This window comes from Rosa rugosa, chromosome 1 (genome assembly GCF_958449725.1).
Source record: "Rosa rugosa chromosome 1, drRosRugo1.1, whole genome shotgun sequence".
Lineage (NCBI taxonomy): Eukaryota > Viridiplantae > Streptophyta > Magnoliopsida > Rosales > Rosaceae > Rosa > Rosa rugosa.
In genome coordinates this window covers 9,580,447-9,600,158 of record NC_084820.1, presented here as the reverse complement: position 1 = coordinate 9,600,158, position 19,712 = coordinate 9,580,447, and the positions used below count along the sequence as shown (strand labels likewise).

The window sequence follows — 19,712 nt, the reverse complement described above, 5'->3', positions numbered from 1 at the left end:
ATGCCTTGTTCTTGGAAGTGCTCCTGGAAAACACTATTGACAAACTCCCCCCCCCCCCATTATCAGAACGAAAAACCTTGATAAGGCCATTAAATTGTGTTTGAATCATTTTTTGAAATGCTTGAAATGCAGGGAATACAGCATCCTTAGACTTAAGCAATGCAACCCATGACAATCGAGTACAATCGTCAATAAATAGAACAAAATAACGCATTCCAGAAAGAGTGGGTTCTTTGGAAGGTCCCCACACATCAGAGTGAATAATTTCAAAAGGAATGGAACTTTTATTAGAAAGACTCAATGGGTAACTGACTCGATGACTTTTTGCCAAAACACAAGTTTCACAATGTAAGGAAGACTCATTAATGCCAACAAATAAAAAGGGCATAGTTTTACGCATTACACTGAAAGAAGGATGCCCTAAGCGTCTATGCCATAACCACACTTCATTCAATTCTCTAGAATTCAAAGTCAAAGCGACTGATGCAGTCTTTCTTGGCTTCTCCCCAGCATATGCTTGGTCCAGATGAAACAGTCTTCCCCTCAGATACCCCCTGCCGATTACCTCCCTAGTCAGAAGATCCTGAAAAAGAACATACATAGGAAAGAATGTTACAGAGCACATGGATTGAGTATTGAGCTGGGGAACCGAGATTAGATGATGAGACAAGTCAGGCACATATAAAACATCATGTAAAACTAAGGTGGGTGTGACTCTTATGGACTCAACGCCTAGGACAGGGAAGGACTCACCATTAGCATTTATAACATGTGACACACTAGGAGTGGATAAACTAATAAAGTATTTCCTATCATAGGTCATATGATCAGAAGCACCAGAATCAATAATCCAAGTATCTGAACCTACAAAGTTTGAAACTTTTAAAGCAATACCAATCTTACCAGTACCTCTACCAACCATTGATACTGAAGGATTGTCAACTCTGCCTGTGGTATGATCTTGCCCTGCAATACCAAGGTACTCCGAATTCTGAACTAGATGGACAACTGCATGTCCTTTCCCTCGAGGTCCTGTTGGCTTAGGCTTGCTGAAATATCCAGCTGGATACCCAACTAGCTTATAGCAAGTTTCCTTGATATGTCCAGGTAGATTGCAATGCTGACATACCAACCCAGAATTGGCTACTCACTACTAGAATAATGTCATTAGACATCGCCACTATTAAATCGGTCAGGATTGCACCTGATGTTAAAAAACATGTTAACATCAGTTTGTGAAAAACCGATTTCTATTGTTATTATAGACATCAGTCACCAAATTAAACGATGAGAAAAGTTTCATTCGAAAAATTTTAAAAAACGCGGAGGGACTAAGTTTTAAAGTTTGAGAAGCGCGGGACCAATTATTTCATTCCCCTCCCACTTTATTCCGCTTTCTCTAAAACATTCGAACCCTAGCTAATAACAACTCTCACAATTTGACTTCAGCAGCCCATTCACCTTGTCGACCTCATCGTTATCCAAGCTAACCTGCGTCGAGTCCCCGACCTCCTTCTCCAACCTGACCTGCTCCAAGTCCCCGACTCCATTCTCCGACCCAAGCCGACCTGACCCCCCTCCTCCCTCTCGTCGGCGCCATAGCCGGCTACTTCTCCTTGTACCCCGGCAAGCCCGAAGAGGTCGACATCGAGTCCGGCGAGACTCGGCGAGGTCTTGTACCCCGGCCTCAGCATAGGCGAGAATCAGCTCCTCCTCACCACCGCCATCTCCTTCTTCACTGTTCTCTACTCTCCGCTCAACGATCTCCTCAAGGGCAGCCCTGGCCTTCTCATGTTCTTCGCCTTCCTTCCTTTCATTTGTGTGTACCATCCAAACCCTAATTTGATTCTCGATTTGTGGTGTTTCTTGGTGATTTAAATGTTGGTGCTGGATGGTTCGAATTTAAGATTGAAGGTTTAGATCGAATATTGTTAGTTGAAGATAGAAATTCAGATCTGCTCCCACAATCTATGTTCGATTCGGACCAAGCTACTCTCTCTCTCTCTCAACCCTCACCGGAAAAGGTACGATTCCTATCTTCAATTCAGAGTTTCAATTGAACATCCGCTATCAAATTTTCGGAGATGAAAAGTTTGATTTATATCAATTCTGTTGCTAAAGGTTTGGATGTTTGAGGTGATATAGAATTTTCAATCGAAATTCTCAATATGATTATTCTTCATTTCAACTTTCAGCTCAGCTTTGAACTAGTTCAATATCAGAGATTCATTTGCTTGTGATTTTTACTCTTTATTTTGTTCATGCAGAACAATCAGAACCTGTTCAGGCTTTTGGGCTTTGCGGTGTAGTGCTGGTATTCTAAGCTTTGCAATCAAAAATTAAGATGCAGGTTAGATACAATTCGATACATTGCTTTTGTTTTTAGATTTTTGTGTATGGATGTTTATCCAATTGCTATTTAGGTTGAGAACATGTATGATATGATGATGGTGAGTTTAGCAGATTATTACTAGTTTCGAGGGGCTGTGGGTATTTGGATTTTTTACTGGTGTCATAAATCTTTTGCTAGTGTGATACATGTACTCCGTGGCCTGATGACAGAAAACCTGAACTAAAAGCTTTTGATGATACAAAGGAAGGTGTTAAAGGCCTTGTAGATGCTGGCATAACTGAAATTCCTCGAATTTTTTATCATCCACGGATCCACCTAAAGAATGCTTCATTGACAATACCTCTGGTTCAGAAGAAGTCCAGTTTAGCATTCCGGTCATAGACCTAGATCGAAGGCCTCTTCGATCCAACTAAACGAAAGGAGATTGTTGCAGCTGTTGGAGAAGCATCAGAGACTTGGGGATTCTTTCAAATTTCCAATCATGGAATACCTTTTGATGTGCTGGAGGAGATGAAGGACGGGGTACGTGGGTTTCATGAGCAGGATACTGAAGTGAAGAAACAGTTTTATACTCGTGATCACTCCAGTAGTCCATTCGTCTACAACAGCAATTTTGATCTGTATAGTGCACCGGCAACTAATTGGAGGGATAGTTTTTTGTGTTATATGGCTCCTACTCCTCCTAAGACAGAAGACCTGCCAGAAGTATACAGGTACATGAAGAGTGTTGAACTCTTTTATGTTTTTGCTATAATTGGTATGTTTTATGAGTGTTTATTTAATTCAGATTCCATTGTGAATTAGACGGTATGATTATGTTTTGACATTTCCACTTGTTACCAGAGGGAAGTTAATACATTGACCAGCTTAAGGGTAGGTGTGTTGGACAACAGACCCGTAAGATAAGAACTTGTAAGCAGATTTATACAGATGGGTAGGCAGAGTCACATAACAAGCTAGTCTTTGCTAGTACTTAGCCTGTGTCAGAACTGGCTCAGTTGCTTATCTGATATCGGAGGGGTTTTAGGGTAGAATGCCATGGACATGAAGAATCATATTTCGAATAAGAGAGAGAATCTCTTGGTTTCTTCTATGAATGAGTGAGCAACTTTACTATAGGCTAGCTAGTCGGTTGGCTTGAATTGCAAAAACCTTGTCCCTAGCAATAGGTTGTATTGAAGAAATTACCATTCTGCATAAAGAAACCTTCTATTTAACAAGTTTCAAGCCATTTACAATTCGATATACCAAAAGGAATTGGTCATTAGAAAAATATAATTGCAGACATGTAATAGTAATAAGCGTGTGTATACCCTACACACATATTATATACTATTGTTTTAGGAAAAACAAGATGGTATATATGACTGCCTCATATGCTTTTCTGGGTTTCCAATTTGCAGAGAAATCCTTGTTGAATACTCGAAGCAAGTAATGAAGTTGGGGAAGCTATTGTTTGAGTTGTTGTCAGAGGCTCTTGGGCTAAAACTAACTCACTTGAATGATATAGATTGCAGTGAGGGGCTTCTGGTTTTAGGCCATTACTATCCTGCTCGTCCACAACCAGAATTAACAATAGGCACAAGCAAGATAATATTGGTGGTCTTCAAGTCCTTCTGCAAGATAATATTGGTGGTCTTCAAGTCCTTCATCAGAACAACTGGATTGACGTACCCTATGTACCGGGTGCCTTAGTGGTTAACCATGGAGATCTTATACAGGCAAGTTTAAGCATCGATCGATGCTTCTTTTCAAGTAAGAAATGCTGCTTTGCTTGTTTATCTCTTAGATCTTGGTATATTTAGATTTCCACACGGCATTTTGGACTTTGTTTTTCATCCTCTCAAATCTGAATAGTGGCTATCTCTTTGCTGCAGTAGCATCATTGTTGCTCTTGTTGATACAATAGTTCTTGAAGGCAACCTGTTCTTTTTAGGTAGTTTCAACCTCTATCTGTAACAGTTTGGGACCACTGCAACAATTTAGGAAGTAGGATTTGAAATTTGATCAAGATTAGGGTGACTAAACCGTATGAAGCATTTTAAATAGTCTTTCATGAGATGATCTGTTTATTTATTTTTTTGGTTCCCGTTTTGCTGTTTGGCAATCATGAAACAGAAAAGTTGAATTGAAATTTGCATGTGTATTTGATCAGGTACAGGCCGCTGTTGCTGAAACAGACCAGCCAAAATGGTGGGAAAGAAGTGTTCCAAATATGATCGACATACATTCTACTCGAGAATGCTATTGAGTGCTTTAGGTCAAGATTAGTTATTGTAGAATTCTAAGGCACTTGGTGTGGTCCTTGCCGTGCATTATTTCCTAAGGCAGAAATGATTATATTACACTGTTCAAATCATGTTAAAATTCATGCATGCCTGTGGGAAGGATTATATTGGAGTTGCCTGCTGGAATGTTGGATGTTGACAAAGGTGATAGTTTTTGGAGCTGCAATCCATGAGGTCTCTCTCTACTAGCTCAATTGTAAGATGTACACCATATTTTTATGTATACAATCTATGCTCTCAGTTTCAGTTCTGAGCAAGTAATTGTTCCATTATGTAGTGGTTGATTTTGGTTCAAGTATGAAGTATATCTTCCCTCTAAATTATGATCATCCTTACACTGTTCAGAAATGAGTTAGCTAGTGATGTCTATACATAAAGTTTAAATCAGTTATAACTATAAAAACCGATGTCCATTGAGACAAATACATCAGTCTCAAAATGAAAATTGATGTCCCATTAACCATAGGAGATTGAATTATTATGTTAGAATCGATGTGCCACAAACTAGTGCACATCATGTTTTAGATAGAGATCGATGTCCAGTATAAGCATTGTCATCGATAAAGACTAGAAAACCGATGTGTGAAACAGTATCAGTCATCGTTTTTAAATGAATAACGATGTTAAAATGCATAGTTGTGTTGTATGATATATATTTCTTTAAGCATTAAAGGCAATAAGATGATGGTTTAACAATAGTTAAACATACAAATTTGTTATCATTTAAACGTATTTACATCGATTTATTATGTATAACCGATGTGTATATTGATACTAGACATCGGCTAAAAACCGATGTCTGGATTTTCCGGACCTTTCTCATCACCCACTAAGACATCGGTCGGAAATGTTTTTCTCATCGGTTTTTTGCCGATGTCTGAGGGCATAATTCTAGTAGTGACTGATGAAGGAGCCTGAGTCATGGGACGAAGTCCTGAATGTGGTGCAGTGAAGCCAGGAGGTGGACCTTGAGCCCGTGAAGGCTTAGCTTGGACTGTCAGGCTAGAGATTTCAGAAATAACTCCCCTTGCGCTATCCTGTTGAGACTCATCCTTACGGATGTAGTTAAACGCCTCAATAAGGGAAGGAGACTCTTGCCGACGTAGCAGCTCTCCCTTGGCACTGTCATGTCTAGCATCTAATCCACTGAGAAACTGGTGCACACGCTCCAACTCCTTCTCCTTGACATACCAGGCTATATCCTCAGCATCCTTCAATTTGTTTGGTCGCCGCTGATCAATCTCAGCCCAAACGTTCTTCAGCTGAGTGTAAAACACTGAAACCGCTTGTCCATCCTGCTTCATCCTCGTTGCCTTGCACAACAACTCATAGATCTGAGAGAAGTCAGATTGATTTAGAGAGAGATCATTGAGTGTCTTCCAAACTTTTGCAGCCATATGACACCCAATGATCAATTGGACCACCTCATCAGTCATGGCCTTGTACAGAATTGACAGTACAAGTCCATCAGCATCTTCCCACTTGACATATTCTTCACTCTGATCATTCGTCGGTGCCTTAATGGTACCAGTGACATGACCCATCTTGTGGATTCCACGAAGGTGGGCTGAAATCATCTTCTTCCATGTTCTGTAATTCCCAGGTCCATTCAATTTTGCTCCTCCGAATGAACCTGAGGAAGAATCCGGATTTTGAACAGAAACTTCAACTTTCTGAATACTGGAATTGCTGGTATTCCCTCCTTCGAGAAGTGGAGTATCAGGGCCAACCATTGGAATACCAACAGAAACAATCGTGCAGCGGAATTGAGATAGAAGGTAAGTTGACAAGTCGAGAGGGATTAATCGACTAGTCAAGAAACAACAGTAAACCTTCTAAAAACCAGAAAACAATCCTAACCCTCGAATTCGAGGAAGGAACAATCTTACCCTAGAGTGTGAGGAAAGAAGAATGAAGGGAAAAACAAAGAGACAAAGTCCTCTCGGATATTTGCTCTGATACCAAGTCAAATATTGAGAAAATATTTGTGAGTGAGAATTCTTCTATATTATTCACAATTGTGTAAGGGATATATATACAAAACCCTATTGTACTATACTTGTACTACACATTAGTACAATCTAGTATATGAAACTAATTCCTATAAGGAAACTACTGAATACACATATTCTCTAGATGACTCATGCGTCAACTAATAATGACTGACATGTCAACATAATGACTCACACGTCAACACTTTACACTAGTTTAAAGAAGAACTGTTACAATTCACTCTTCATGAGAATTGGATCTTCCATCATGTCCGAGAAAGGCAAATCAAATGGTCTTAAGCAGTGACCAACTTCCCCTGTGAATCATGGTGAGATGGATTTTACTACCAAAGAAATAATGTTTAGAAATCAACATATCACATAATATTGTAGGTGGAAGGAGGCCGGCCGGGTAGAGTGCGCTGTAACATTACTATATATGTTGTCTACCATCATGCATCAAGTGTTTAGATGTAATAATTGAGGGTGAAATACTTGTTTATATGCACTAAACCATTAACCATGAAAGTTGCTCATAATGATTAGATATGATGAACATTCTTTTCCAATATGAGTACAGGTAATAACTTTGCAAAAACCAACCTTAAGTCCAAGAATAGTAACATATTCAGAAGTTTGGAACAACTGAGCTTAATTGTGGATTAAGATCCTACTACTTAGTTCGCACTCAAGTCTAAGAAATGTATCCTAACCAGAACAACTAAGCTTGTTCATCCAATAAGAGAAGTATCCGTTGAAATGTAATAAACTAAAGCAAGTAAGATTGTTTATCACTTAAGATTGATAATTAAGATCAAGCCGTTTTTTTTTTTTTTAACTTAAATCCTCATGAAAGGGAGGAAATTTATTGAAGAACCAAATTATCGATCGAGAGTAACAGAAAGAGAGCGAGAAAACAAATAAAAAAAACCTATCACAAAATAGTAGACCCCAAGGAAGATTATCTAACACATGCAATGACACTCATGATGAGAGCCTTCGTTTTTGCAGATTCCTCCTTTACACTCTTCAATGCAATACACCCAGCACTTTCCATTTTTCTCTGGGTTGTCATCTGTGCCAGGCACACAACTTCCAAGCTTGGGATAATTGGCGCAACACCTTGAACCTTGAGCACTTGCTGTGCTCAGCAAGAGCATCAGCACAAGAAAAAAGGTTGCAATTGTAAACCTAGTCATCTTGGCCATCTTATAATTCACTTGTTTACTTCTTATAATTAAGATCAAGCCGTTAACTACACACTCGAGTCACACAACCCTTCACATTTGTTCCTTTGGTCCTTCACATTGCTTATTGCCTATTAACTTCGTCGAATTCAATGGCTAATGACTAATGTATATCAGGGAAAAGGACGGAAATTCAAGAGCATATAACCCATATACAATCTACTGAAGTAATAATGTCAGATATTATACATTCAGAGCATGCAGACACACTTCAATTGGGGTTGAGCAAATTTGAAGGTGGCTGAACCATCTGAGAACACTCCGAAGATGCTAGGTTCCTAATCCTACCATCCTCCAAACTGAACACACAACTGTAACACCTTGCTGATGCTTGTGCAATGAAGAAAATGCAATTTCCTTTCACTCCAGCAAACTCTCTGGTGGAGACAGAGAAAGACCCATCATTGCTTAAAATAAACACTCGATCTCCCAAGTCTTTCACATTGACCCATTTATAATTACCCCATTCTTGATCCAGCTTACAAACTTTAAAACCAATTGCTTCAGGATATTCATCCTCTTGGTGTGAGTACCTAACTCTCCTATTGCCCTGGCAAGTCAACGTTGCACCGTACTGAACAACCACGTAAAGATCACCACAAGATTCCACCAAATGCTTCTGCCCACCAGACCCACATATCGGAGGCGAAAACTGAATCACCTCCAAAGCTGAATTGACCCATGAAATTATCCCCCAATAATATTGACCCTCGTCAATGATGATATCATGATAATCCGAGTTTTGTTCATCGACATTGATCAAGTTCTCATCTCCAACCCTCACAAAACCCAGATTCCCTCTCTTAAAAATCATAAATACCGCATACACATTATCAATGTTCAAATGCTCATCAGTCATAACCACCACTTTTTGCACGGAATCAACAGGAAAACAGACATACTCGGTATCTTTAAGAACATATGACTTTCGCAACTCCACAAGCCGAAAGTCCAATAGATTGAACTCATACCTGACCAGTGAATCAGTCACCAGATCCAGTAAACACATTTTACCGGAATTGGGGTCCTCCTCAAGTCCTCAACCTTCATCAACCATGAACAAGGCTTTGATAGTGCAGCATTGCGATCTTCGTCGATGAGTGACTCCATGCGATACAGTGCATGTGCTTTTGAAAAGTACGGCTTCCTTTTTTCTTTTCCTGGCGGGGGTGGGAGAGGAGCTGACGGGGAGAAGAAGAGGAGGAGGTCGGTAGAGAAGAGGGTGAGAAGAACGCCATAAGGAGCTGCGAAATCGGAGAATGTCGATGCGGCTGTGGAGGAATTTTCCGATGAAGGGCCAAAGCTCCTTGGGAAGATCAGACCATTTCACGGTGGCCATGTAGACTTGGAGAGTGAGCACTGAAAGAAGTGATGGATTATGGTTGTCAAATTGTTATGGCAATTGATTCATCGAGAAAATCAACATTACAATTTGGCACCAAAAACACCTTTGATCACCCTTTGGTAATCTGTCCTAAATTTTTTTTTGGACAATCTTAATTTTTATTTATTATCTTACGCATCAAAATAATTACGACATTACGTAAATGGTAACATAAATAACAATATTTTCCATTAAATATTCACCAACGCACTCATTGTTGTCTCGTTAGAACTTTGACTAGCTAAATGGGAGTGCAATGCACGTGTTATGTAGATGTTTATAGATGGTATCTCAGCACGATTGTTACAAGCTTCAATCATGTTGTTAATGAAGCATATGCATCATCCATCATCTCCTAAGTGTAAACTTTGATATAATTTGGATGAGAGAGGGTTTGTTGATAAGCTCTCCTTTGATATGAACAATACGAGATACATTATCTTCATACAAGACTGTGTACTGTGCAAAAATACAAATTTTCTACTATACATATACGGCATACACACAATCCAATTGTGTGTAAGTCATAAGTAGATGAGAGAGAAAAACAACTTATGGCCTACACACTATTAGATTCTGTATGTATGACAGAATCCGACGGTGTGTAAGCCATAAGTAGATGAGCTTATAGTATAACTTACCTACTTGCAAGTGATGCTCGTCCATTTTCATTCACATAAGGTCAGAGCAGAAGAAAAAATTAGACTATTTTCTATACAGTCTTTTACTGCATAAACTCCATCAGTAACAAATTTGTATCCTCTAATTTGCGTGAAAAACTATCATGACAAATCAAGTAGAAATCTTCCCTAAAGGAGTAGAGATCTGAGTCTTGCAGAGTACTGATATCAAGTTTGAATGTGATGTCAGTTTCAGCGAGTCGAGTTACTGTTCCTACTATTCCACATCATTATGAAGGTTTGAAAATGATTCAAAGGGCCATTATGTAAACGAGGATGAAGAAGGCTCAAAATTTATTATCACAGGAAATATCTTATTCATCTGTAATTTACATACAAGTTCATTGAAAAGAGACCATCTTGCTTAATCTGTATGTATACATTCTAACATTAACAAACCACACTCTTAAACACTGGATCAATTAACTACTGTAATATTTTACACTAGTTTACAGAAGAATTTTACCAGGTCACTCTTCATGAGAATTGGTTGGCCACCATCTCCAAGAAATGCAAATCAAATGGTCTTAAGCAGTAACCAACTTCCCTGTGAATCACGTTGAGATAAAATAAGTACCGAAAGAAATCGGACACAAGAACTTTTTCATTCTCAATTAAGACATAAGAATCGTCAGAATTCTGGAATAAATCAATGGATAAATTGGTTAAGAAATCATTATCAATATGATATATCTCAGATTAGATGGTCTAGACTGAGCAATATACTTTTATTTAGTATATCGAAATTTTTTTATTGAAACAAAAAGATTGGAAATCAAAAATGTTACAGAATAGTATAATAGTCTGGTTGGGGAAGGGAGAAAGGGAAGGATTTAACAATAAATTTTAGTCCAGTCCAACAAACACAATTTATTCAGAAGTTCAGAATAACTAAGCTTGTTAAATAAAAAAAATAAATTAGAAAAAAATTAAAAAAAAAAGCTTGTTAAATTAGATCCTGCAATTTACTGCACACGCAAGTCTAAAAATGGCAATCTGTCTAGAATAACTAAGATTGTTCATCAACAAAGAGAAGTGTCGGTTTAAATGTAATCTACTAAACTGCACAGTCAAATCAAACAACTCCTTCACAATTCCTTACTACCTATTAATTTTTCAATTTCAATGGATAATCTATTTCAGGAGAAAACGTTTCAAGACCATGCAAGTAATTAGTAAAAATCTAATGAATTAACAATATAAGATTCACACTCACATTCTGAACATGCAGACAAACATCAATCAGGGCTGAGCCAACTTGAAGGTGGATGGACCATTTGTGGACAGCGCAAAGATGCATTGCCAAACAAACCATCCTCTAAATTGAACACACAAGGGAACAACCTTCCAGTAGTTAACGCACTTTCAGTAAAGAAAATGCAATTTCCCTTCACTCCAGCAAACTCTTTGGCGGAGACAGAGAAAGATCCATCATTGCTTAAAATAAAGATGTCATCTCCCATGTCTTTCACATCGACCCATTTACCCCATTCTTGATCCAGCTTATAAACCTTGAAATCAATTGATTCTGCATCAGAACGCATTTTATGATAATGCCACCAAAGTAACTCATTATCCAGAAATGGGGTCCCTACTATATTGCTCTGCTGAATCACCTTTTCAAAGAACTGATCAACCACATAAAGATCATCACGACATTCCACCAAATACTTCCGCCCGCCAAACCCACATAGCGGAGGCGAAAACTGAATCACCTGCAAAGCTGAATTAACCCATGAAATTGTTCCCCACTTATCAACAACATAGCACTGACCCTTATACACAATGATATCATCATAGTGAGCATTCTGTTCATCCACACGAGTCAACTTCTCATCTCCAAATCTCACAAAACCCAGCTTGCCTTCGTTATAAACCATAAAAACCCCATACACATCATCAATGTCCAAAAAGTCACAAGGCATGACTACCAATCTCTGCACAGACTTGACAGTAACATTGTTCTTCCCAAACTTAAGCACATACGATTTTCGCAACTCAACAACCCGAAACTCCAATAAACTGAACTCCTTTGAAGTAGCGTTAGGGGAGTACCTGAACAGAAAACCAGTCACCGGATGTACTAGCCGCATTCTACCGGAGTTGGGGTCCTGCTCAAGCTTCATCAACCACGGCTTTGATCGTGAAGAACCGCTGCGTTTTTTGTCGATGATTGACTCCATGCGGTAGGTCGTACTTTGGAAAAGTAGAGCTTGGTTTTCGGGATCGCCGGCGCCGGAGGGAGAGAACGTGAGGGGGAGAGGAGGAGGAGGAAGAGGTCGCTGGAAAGGAGGGCGAGAAGAACGCCATAAGGAACAGACGCTGCGGAAGCGGAGAACGTCGATGCGGCTGTGGAGGAATTTTCCGATGATCGGCCAGAGCTCCTTGGGAAGATCGGACCATTTCACGGTGTCCATTGTAGACTTCAGCACAGTGGAGTATGTGAAGAAGAAACAACGAAATTATGGGGGGTTTATCGTTTAAAACGAATAAGTGGGGGTTGACTCTTGACCAAAAACGATATAAGATTGAGGCCTCTGGGCCTCACCCCACACCCAATTTATGGCCCAATCTGAAGAGAGTACATCGCCGGCCGGAGAAATAGATCGTTGGCCGGGCCCGATAAATTATTATTTGCATCAAACAAATAAATAGCTGGTTAAACTTTTTCATGAATACCGTTTTCGAGACCGCGACCGGAGCCATGGTGGTTGTGAAATAAGTTTTGCATTAGAGGATGAGCCCATGCGAAAACTTGTTTTAAACGGTGCTCTCATTGTGGTTATAGTTTATTGTAATGTCCGGATAAAACCGAGAAGTCATCTTACATAATCTGTACGCACTGCACTTAGATACAAGTTTTATGAAGAGAGGCCATTTTACATAATCCGTATGTATACTTCCTAACATTAATAAACCACATTTTACACTAATTTACAGAAGAACTGTTACGGATCATGAGATTGGATCTTCCACCATCTCCGAGAAATGCTAATCATGTGGTCATCAGGAGTAACCAACTTCCCTGTGAATCATGTTGAGATAGAATTAGTACTGAAAGAAATCATTCTTCTTATTGAAACAAAAGGATCGTACAGAACATTCTGAGTTTGGGGAGAAGAGAGGGAATGATTCAACAAGCACATGTCCTCTAACATTCTAATTACAAATATACTACACTACCGTTAATATCTAACAGTAATCAAAAACTTCACTGGTAAATTAGATTTTTTTTTTTTTTTGGGAAAATTTTTCAGAATTCTTACATAAGCTTATACATATCAACTTTTAATCTACCTCCCTAATCCTGATACTACTTTTATCAGGTTTGAAGGGCCTTTTTCTCTTTCTTATAGTTTCTTCTGTAGTAAAATGAGCATATCTATCATACATCTAGTGTTTGGATAGGCCCTTCAAATTGACATAATGATATACTTTATAGATATCCTGTAAATAAAAGAGAAAATCCTTATCTATGTGCAGTAAACCATGAGAGTTAGTCATCCACTCATCCCTTTGAACTAACAGTATCATAAATTTTGATCCAAATCTATTCAGAAGCTCAGAACGACTAAGCTTGTTAAATTAGATCCTGCCATTTACTACATACTCTTGAGTCTAAAAAATACAATCAGTCTAGAACTGTGCTTGTTCATCAACTAAGAGAATGTTACGTTGAAATGCAATCAAGTAAAGAAACTAAGCTTGTTTATCATTTAACATTGTTAATCAAGATCCCGCCATTTATTGCACACTCAAGTGAGTCAAGTCCCACAACCCTGCACTGCTTATAACCTATTACATTTTCCAAATTCAAGGCCTAATGTACATCAGAGGAAAACGTTTCAAGAACATGTAATCACTAAAAATCTACTGAACTTACATATAAGATTTCACTCACATTCGGAGCATGCACGAACTTCAATCAGGGCCGAGCCAAGTCGAAGGTGGTTGGACCATCTGAGCACTGCACCAAGATGCTAGGTTCCTAATTCTACCATCCTCTAAATCGAACACACGACTGTAATCCCTTTTTGCTCTTCCAGGAGAAGCCACTCGTTCAACAAAAAAAATGCAATTACCCTTTACTCCAGCAAACTCTCTGGCGGAAACAGAGAAAGACACATCATTGCTTAAAATAAAAACTTGATCTCCCAAGTTCCTCACATTAACCCATTTACCCCATTCTTGATCCAACTTATAAACTTTAAAATCAACTGCATCAGCTTCAGAACGGGAATTGTGATGTTGCCCGAAAATTAATTCATTATCCAGATCACGACCTTGGTACCTCAACATCCCCCTCTCGTGATGGTAACTCACATTTTCAAAGTACTGATCAACCACATAAAGATCATCACAAGACTCCACCAAATGCTTCTGCCCGCCAAGCCCATATAGTGGAGGCGCAAACTGAATCACCTGCAAAGCCGAACTAACCCATGAAATTGTTCCCCATTTATCAACAACATAGCATTGATCCTTATACACAATGATATCATCATAGTGAGAGTTTTGTTCATCTACATGGGTCAGTTTCTCATCTCCAAACCTCACAAAACCCAGCCTGCCTTCGTTATATAGCATAAACATCACACACTCATCACCAAAACCCAAACGGTCACAAGGCATGACTACCAATTTGTGCACAGACTTGAGACCAACATTGTTCTTGCCAAACTTAAGACCATGCGATTTTCGCAACTCAACAAGCCGAAAGTCCAGTAAGTTGAACACCTTTGAAGTAGAATTAGGGGAGTACCTGAGCGGGGAATTGGTCACCGGATGTAGTAAACGCATTTCACCGGAATTAAGGTCCTCCTCAAGCTTCATCAACCAAGGCTTTGATTGTGAAGAACAACAACGATCGTCGTCGGTCAGTGACTCCATGCGATAGGTTGTGCTTTGGAAGAGTAGAGCTTCGCTTTTGGCCTCGCCGGCGACGGCGGGAGAGAACTTGAGGGGAAGAGGAGGAGGAGGTGGAGGTCGCTGGAAAGGAGGGCGAGAGGAACGCCATATAGAGCAGACGCTGCGAAATCGGAGAACGTCGATGCGGCTATGGAGGAATTTTCCGATGATCGGCCAGAGCTCCTTGGGAAGATCGGACCATTTCACGGTGTCCATTGGAGACTTTTTCACAGTGAGTAGTCTGAGTACGAATATTTAGGTGGGTTGACTCATTGACTAAAAAGGATATAAGATGAGGCCCAGATTGAAGGTAAGTACTAAGTCCAAGCATATGGCCCAATCCGAAGAGAATACATCGCCGGCCGGAGAAGTAGATCGTTGGCCGGAAAGATTCTTTACAAACTTTTTTTTTTCCCCTTAGATATTGACCGTGATTATTCACCCGAAAGCTACTGCCCCAATTCAATCTACCAAATTCAACATCCACCGTAAGTGGCTTAGTGATTGAGCAGCTTGGTTGGAAACTCCTCTACCAGCGTTCAACTTATGAAGCTTATTTCATGACTTGTTTCACACAAAAATTTATCTAGCGACTTACTTTTAGTTCAAGTCCAACTTGGTCAAAACTTATTCGTCATTTTCATTAAGTATTCGACCGGACTTATTAAACATTATTACAATGAAACAAGTGTTGGTTGATACACAAATTGAGTTATCTTATTTTAATCTAAACTTGGATAATAACAATATAAAAGCACCAAAACTCATCACAAAATATTCAACTTTGTTAAAGGAAAAACATGTTACGTGCCTTCGTTAAAGTAACTGACGAAGAGGGAATTAGATAATTAGCGGTTACAGCTCAATCATTCATTATTGTCATTATTGTAATTGTTATTACCATTGTAATCCTCACCTTATGTAAAGGGACTATCTAATGAAATGAGTAGACGAATTTCCCCATTTTTACTTTTACACGTTATCAGCACGCTCAGAGCCAATAGCCAAGAAAAAAAGAGAAAAAATTTCCTTCTTCCCGTCGAAACCAGAAGAAAACAAAACCAGGAAAAAAAAAAAAAAAAACTCAGACCTTTCAAGCCAAGCCGCACCGCGTCTTTCTTCGTCAACAGAACCCACCAGATCTGCATCGGCTCCTCTGCAAGCCAAGCCGCCGTTCTGACCTAGCCCATGTGTTGTATCGGCTTCTCAGCCTCAGCGCGTGTCAAGCACTCGCCCTGCATGCCCCCCACATCACCTTGTGCGTCTGTCCTGCACGCACCAAGCAACTCGCGCATTAGTCAGCCAACGACAGCCTTGGCCCATGTCTGTCCTCCTGCCCATCTTTGTCACGCAGGTCCACGTGCGCAGTTTTCTCAACCCACCACATCAGTAGGTCCAGCAAAAGTCCAAAAACATCGCTACACACGCCTGCATCAACACTCGTGCATGTGTGCTAGGATCGTTTTGTTTTCTCGAAACCAAGTATGTTCTCTTTTATTTATTTAATTTCATACTCCGGTAAATTTAATTATTTACAATTAGAACTTTTAAGCCTGTATTGTTAGATAATATTGATCATTTTGTTATGGAAAAATTTTAGTTTAGTACCCTGAGGTTTGGGGGTAACATCATGTCAGTCCCTGCTGTTTCAATTTGATCAGCAACACCCCTGTGCTTTCAATTTCAATCAGTCGTGTCCAATTTTTACTATTCCCGTCCAAATCGAACGTTAAACGATGACCTGGCAACGACCAACTGATTCGGTGGGCCCACTTAAAGGGCTAAATTTGACATTTCACACAATTTTCCTAACCAAAAAAAAAATAAAAAAAATTGGATCGAATGATCCTAAATTTTGGAAGAACAACAGGAAGGTACTAAGCTACCGAAAGTATACTCATTCGGTTGCAAATCAAAATCCACATTATTCTTCTAAGAATTCCAAATCCTTACAACTGGGAGGCCTCCGAGCGGTGCAGTTTCCTTGGTCGGCGACGTCGGTGGTTGTTCTGGGGATTGTTTCAACGGCCCATTTTGAGGTGGTAAGGCTCCGATTAGCTGCGGCTTTTGGCGGAGGCGATAGAGGGTGTGTACTCTTAGCGCGGTGCGTTTGTGCCAGGTTTAGTGACGTCGAGTTTCGTAGTGGCGGTAGCGGCAGCGGGGTTCGGCAGTCGATTCGAAGAGGATAGCGGGGACTTGAGTTGAGTTCGGGTCGGGTCGGGGTTTTCTTCCCAGACCGCGATGATGGGGGAGAGTCGAGGACGGCCGCCGGAGAAGTGGACGGTGCGCTGCCTTCTGGCTCCGATCAGAACAACCTGACGGAAGAAGTGAAGGAGGTGGGTGATGGGTCGTGGGCCCTGTCTGGTTGGGCTGCAGAGCGGTGGGGAGAGAAGTGAAAGCAGGGTGTGAAGAGCGGCGGAGTTTTGCTTTGTGTGTGGGAGAAGGTAGTCTTGTAGTGAAGAAAAAGCGGAACGTAGTATTGTAGTGAAGAAGAGTGATGTGCTCTCTTCCATCTTCGACGACCTGCGCGTTGGTTCTTCCAAAATTTAGGATCATTCGATCCATTTTTTTTTTTTTTTGTTAGGAAAATTGTGTGAAATGTCAAATTTAGCCCTTTAAGTGGGCCCACCGAATCAATTGGTCGTTGCCAGGTCATCATTTAACGTTCGATTTGGACGGGAACAGTAAAAATTGGACACGGCTGATTGAAATTGAAAGCACAGGGGTGTTGCTGATCAAATTGAAACAGCAGGGACTAACATGATGTTACCCCCAAACCTCAGGGTACTAAACTGAAATTTTTCCTTTTGTTATTTTATCTATGTTTTATTATTCGTAGAAATTTGAGCATGCTATATTATTGCTGTTATTATGTGTAGCATATATTTTGTTATATATTATTTGTGAAATTTGAGCATGTCCTGTAATTTATGTTACTACCTTCTATAATTGTTTTATGGATTAATTTCAATTTACCCCCTGAGGTTTGGGGGTGTCATCATTTCACCCCCTCTACTTTCAATTTTGAATTTTTACCCCCTGAGCTTTGAAATTTTCCTCAGCCGTGCCCAATCTGTGCTGTTCCGTCCAAATTGGACGTTAAATCCGACAATAGGGCCCATTTAGAGGCTAAAATGGTCATTTCGGGCAAAAAAAACACAAAAAAAAAAAAAGAATTAATTTCAGTAAAACCATCTCTCCTCTATGCTCTCTCTCTCTCTCTCTCTCTCTCTCTTACATTGCCTCACCACCACCATGGCCCCCAACCAAGACGATGCCGAAGGCAACCTGTCCTCCTCTCCCCAAAACGACGTCGTTGACGATGACGACGACTTCACCTCTCCTTTCTCCACCTCCGATGGCGTCACCTCCGTCCAGGGGTTGAATTTGATGGCCGGAGTCGGCTCCGAAGTCTACAGAGGGTACTTGCCAGTGAATTCAGCCAAGAAGAGTCAGAAATTGCCGGTGATTTTGCAATTTCACGGCAGTGGAGGTAGTGGTGTCCTCAATTGCAGGGGGTTCGACCTGGGCCGCCGCGATTTGAGGAAGGTGGAGGAGGAGATCATGGTCACTGTTGGGCGGAGATCTAGTTCTGGTCGTAGTGGTTGGTTGCTGAGGACGCCGTCGCTGGGTTTTGTCACCGGTTGGGTCGGGTTTTGGGATGCTGCGAGGGCGGTGTCAAAGGGTGCTTGGCGGATCGGGGTTGGCTTTATCGTTGTTTCCAGATCCGATCTAGAGATGGAGGATGGTTGGGCTGGTGGTGTCAGGGTTGACAGACGGCGGCAAGTGGCGACTTTGCAAGTGGTGCTGCGACAGGTTCTGCGGCTTGTCGGCATGGATGTACCAGAGCTGGGTTGGGCCTGGCATGTTGCCTTGGCTCTCCTTGCTTCTAGGGCTTAGGCTTGGGCCCACTATTTGGGCTCAAACCAGGCTACTATTTTCTTTATAGTTTTTATTATTTTATGTTGTTTAGTTTTATTGCGCGTTTTGCGAGTAATAAGTCCCTGCATATGTTGTGTAGGGCTAGTCGGGCCTTTTGCCTGTGTGTACACTCAAAGTGCCTTGTCTGCTCTAGGTAGGCGGCGAGTTCCTTGCTTCGTCAAATGGTCGCTACCTCCTAGTGGCAGGGTGAAACTTGGTGTCACTGGATGTATTTTCCAGTGGCAACATGATGGGAAAGCTGTGAGAATGGATATTATGCTATGCTGTATTCGAGTTGCAGATCGAGTTATCTTTCCGTTGTGTCACCGCTGGGAAGCAAATAGAACCGTCTGGAGCGCGTTCTTTGCTAGTTGGTGCGTATTTGAATACAATTGTTTAGTAGAGAATCATGATATTATTTCAGGATGTACTCTAGGTGCCTATTGTAATCAGGGGTTTAGGCTCAATGTCCCCCCCCCCCCCTTGTATTCGACGATTTCATTAATCAAAGCTTGAGGGCAGCCGCACCAGCCCTTTATTTCAAAAAAAAAAAAAAAACTCCAATTTTACCAGTCAAGAAAATCAGTAAGATAGACTCCAGCTGCCGCACCCAAAAAAGCAAAAGTACAAAATACTGAATTGGAATGAGAACATATATCTGGTTTTGTGCATGATTGTCTTGTGTTCATTTAAAAACCACATTTTGAGCTTCCCATAAGTGAAAGGGCATCAAAACGATACTCACCTCAGCCAAGAGCTCCCTTTTCCAGCTGACAGAATTACTCGTCGCTGCTCTGTCGTCTTCACTAAAAGATCATGTTACTTGCTACAGTAAAATCTTCTTTTACGTTCTGAAAATCAGTGCGGAACTTAAATCGACACAGAACTAGTTGTTTTATCATAATTGCAACAGCCATTAAATTTCAGCAAAAACCAGAGC

At 40.5% G+C, this 19,712-nt stretch overlaps 3 protein-coding genes and 1 pseudogene across 4 annotated transcripts; 1 reads left to right on the top strand and 3 right to left on the bottom strand.

Annotated features, from left to right (window-relative positions):
* Window positions 1-1,457: 1,457 nt before the first annotated feature.
* Window positions 1,458-4,943, top strand: LOC133715761 (1-aminocyclopropane-1-carboxylate oxidase homolog 1-like; annotated as a pseudogene).
* Window positions 4,944-6,836: 1,893 nt separating this feature from the next.
* On the bottom strand, window positions 6,837-9,014 carry LOC133729087 (putative F-box protein At1g65770). The gene is made up of 2 exons (XM_062156557.1): window positions 8,069-9,014; window positions 6,837-6,949 (listed from the first exon to the last, which is right to left on the bottom strand). Exon 1 carries the CDS (start codon window positions 8,886-8,888, stop codon window positions 8,091-8,093), a length of 798 nt encoding a protein of 265 aa, XP_062012541.1. The 5' UTR covers window positions 8,889-9,014; the 3' UTR covers window positions 6,837-6,949; window positions 8,069-8,090.
* A 1,211-nt stretch (window positions 9,015-10,225) lies between these two features.
* On the bottom strand, window positions 10,226-12,422 carry LOC133715726 (putative F-box protein At1g65770). Its single transcript, XM_062142353.1, has 2 exons — window positions 11,160-12,422; window positions 10,226-10,490 (listed from the first exon to the last, which is right to left on the bottom strand). Exon 1 carries the CDS (start codon window positions 12,358-12,360, stop codon window positions 11,182-11,184), a length of 1,179 nt encoding a protein of 392 aa, XP_061998337.1. The 5' UTR covers window positions 12,361-12,422; the 3' UTR covers window positions 10,226-10,490; window positions 11,160-11,181.
* Window positions 12,423-12,698: 276 nt separating this feature from the next.
* Window positions 12,699-15,112, bottom strand: LOC133715715 (putative F-box protein At1g65770). Of its 2 annotated transcripts, none has more exons than XM_062142332.1 (2): window positions 13,827-15,112; window positions 12,699-12,968 (listed from the first exon to the last, which is right to left on the bottom strand). In XM_062142332.1, the coding sequence occupies exon 1, from the start codon at window positions 15,065-15,067 to the stop codon at window positions 13,865-13,867; it is 1,203 nt and encodes a 400-aa protein (XP_061998316.1). In that variant the 5' UTR covers window positions 15,068-15,112; the 3' UTR covers window positions 12,699-12,968; window positions 13,827-13,864. The 2 variants fall into 2 exon arrangements, with proteins under 2 accessions (XP_061998316.1, XP_061998323.1); XM_062142339.1 differs by having other exon boundaries at window positions 13,845-15,112.
* Window positions 15,113-19,712: the final 4,600 nt, after the last annotated feature.

Excerpts from the sequence above, each read along its gene's own strand:
- LOC133729087 (XM_062156557.1), bottom strand. The coding sequence starts at position 8,888 with ATGTGTTTACTGGATCTGGTGACTGATTCACTGGTCAGGTATGAGTTC.
- LOC133715726 (XM_062142353.1), bottom strand. The coding sequence starts at position 12,360 with ATGGACACCGTGAAATGGTCCGATCTTCCCAAGGAGCTCTGGCCGATC.
- LOC133715715 (XM_062142332.1), bottom strand. The coding sequence starts at position 15,067 with ATGGACACCGTGAAATGGTCCGATCTTCCCAAGGAGCTCTGGCCGATC.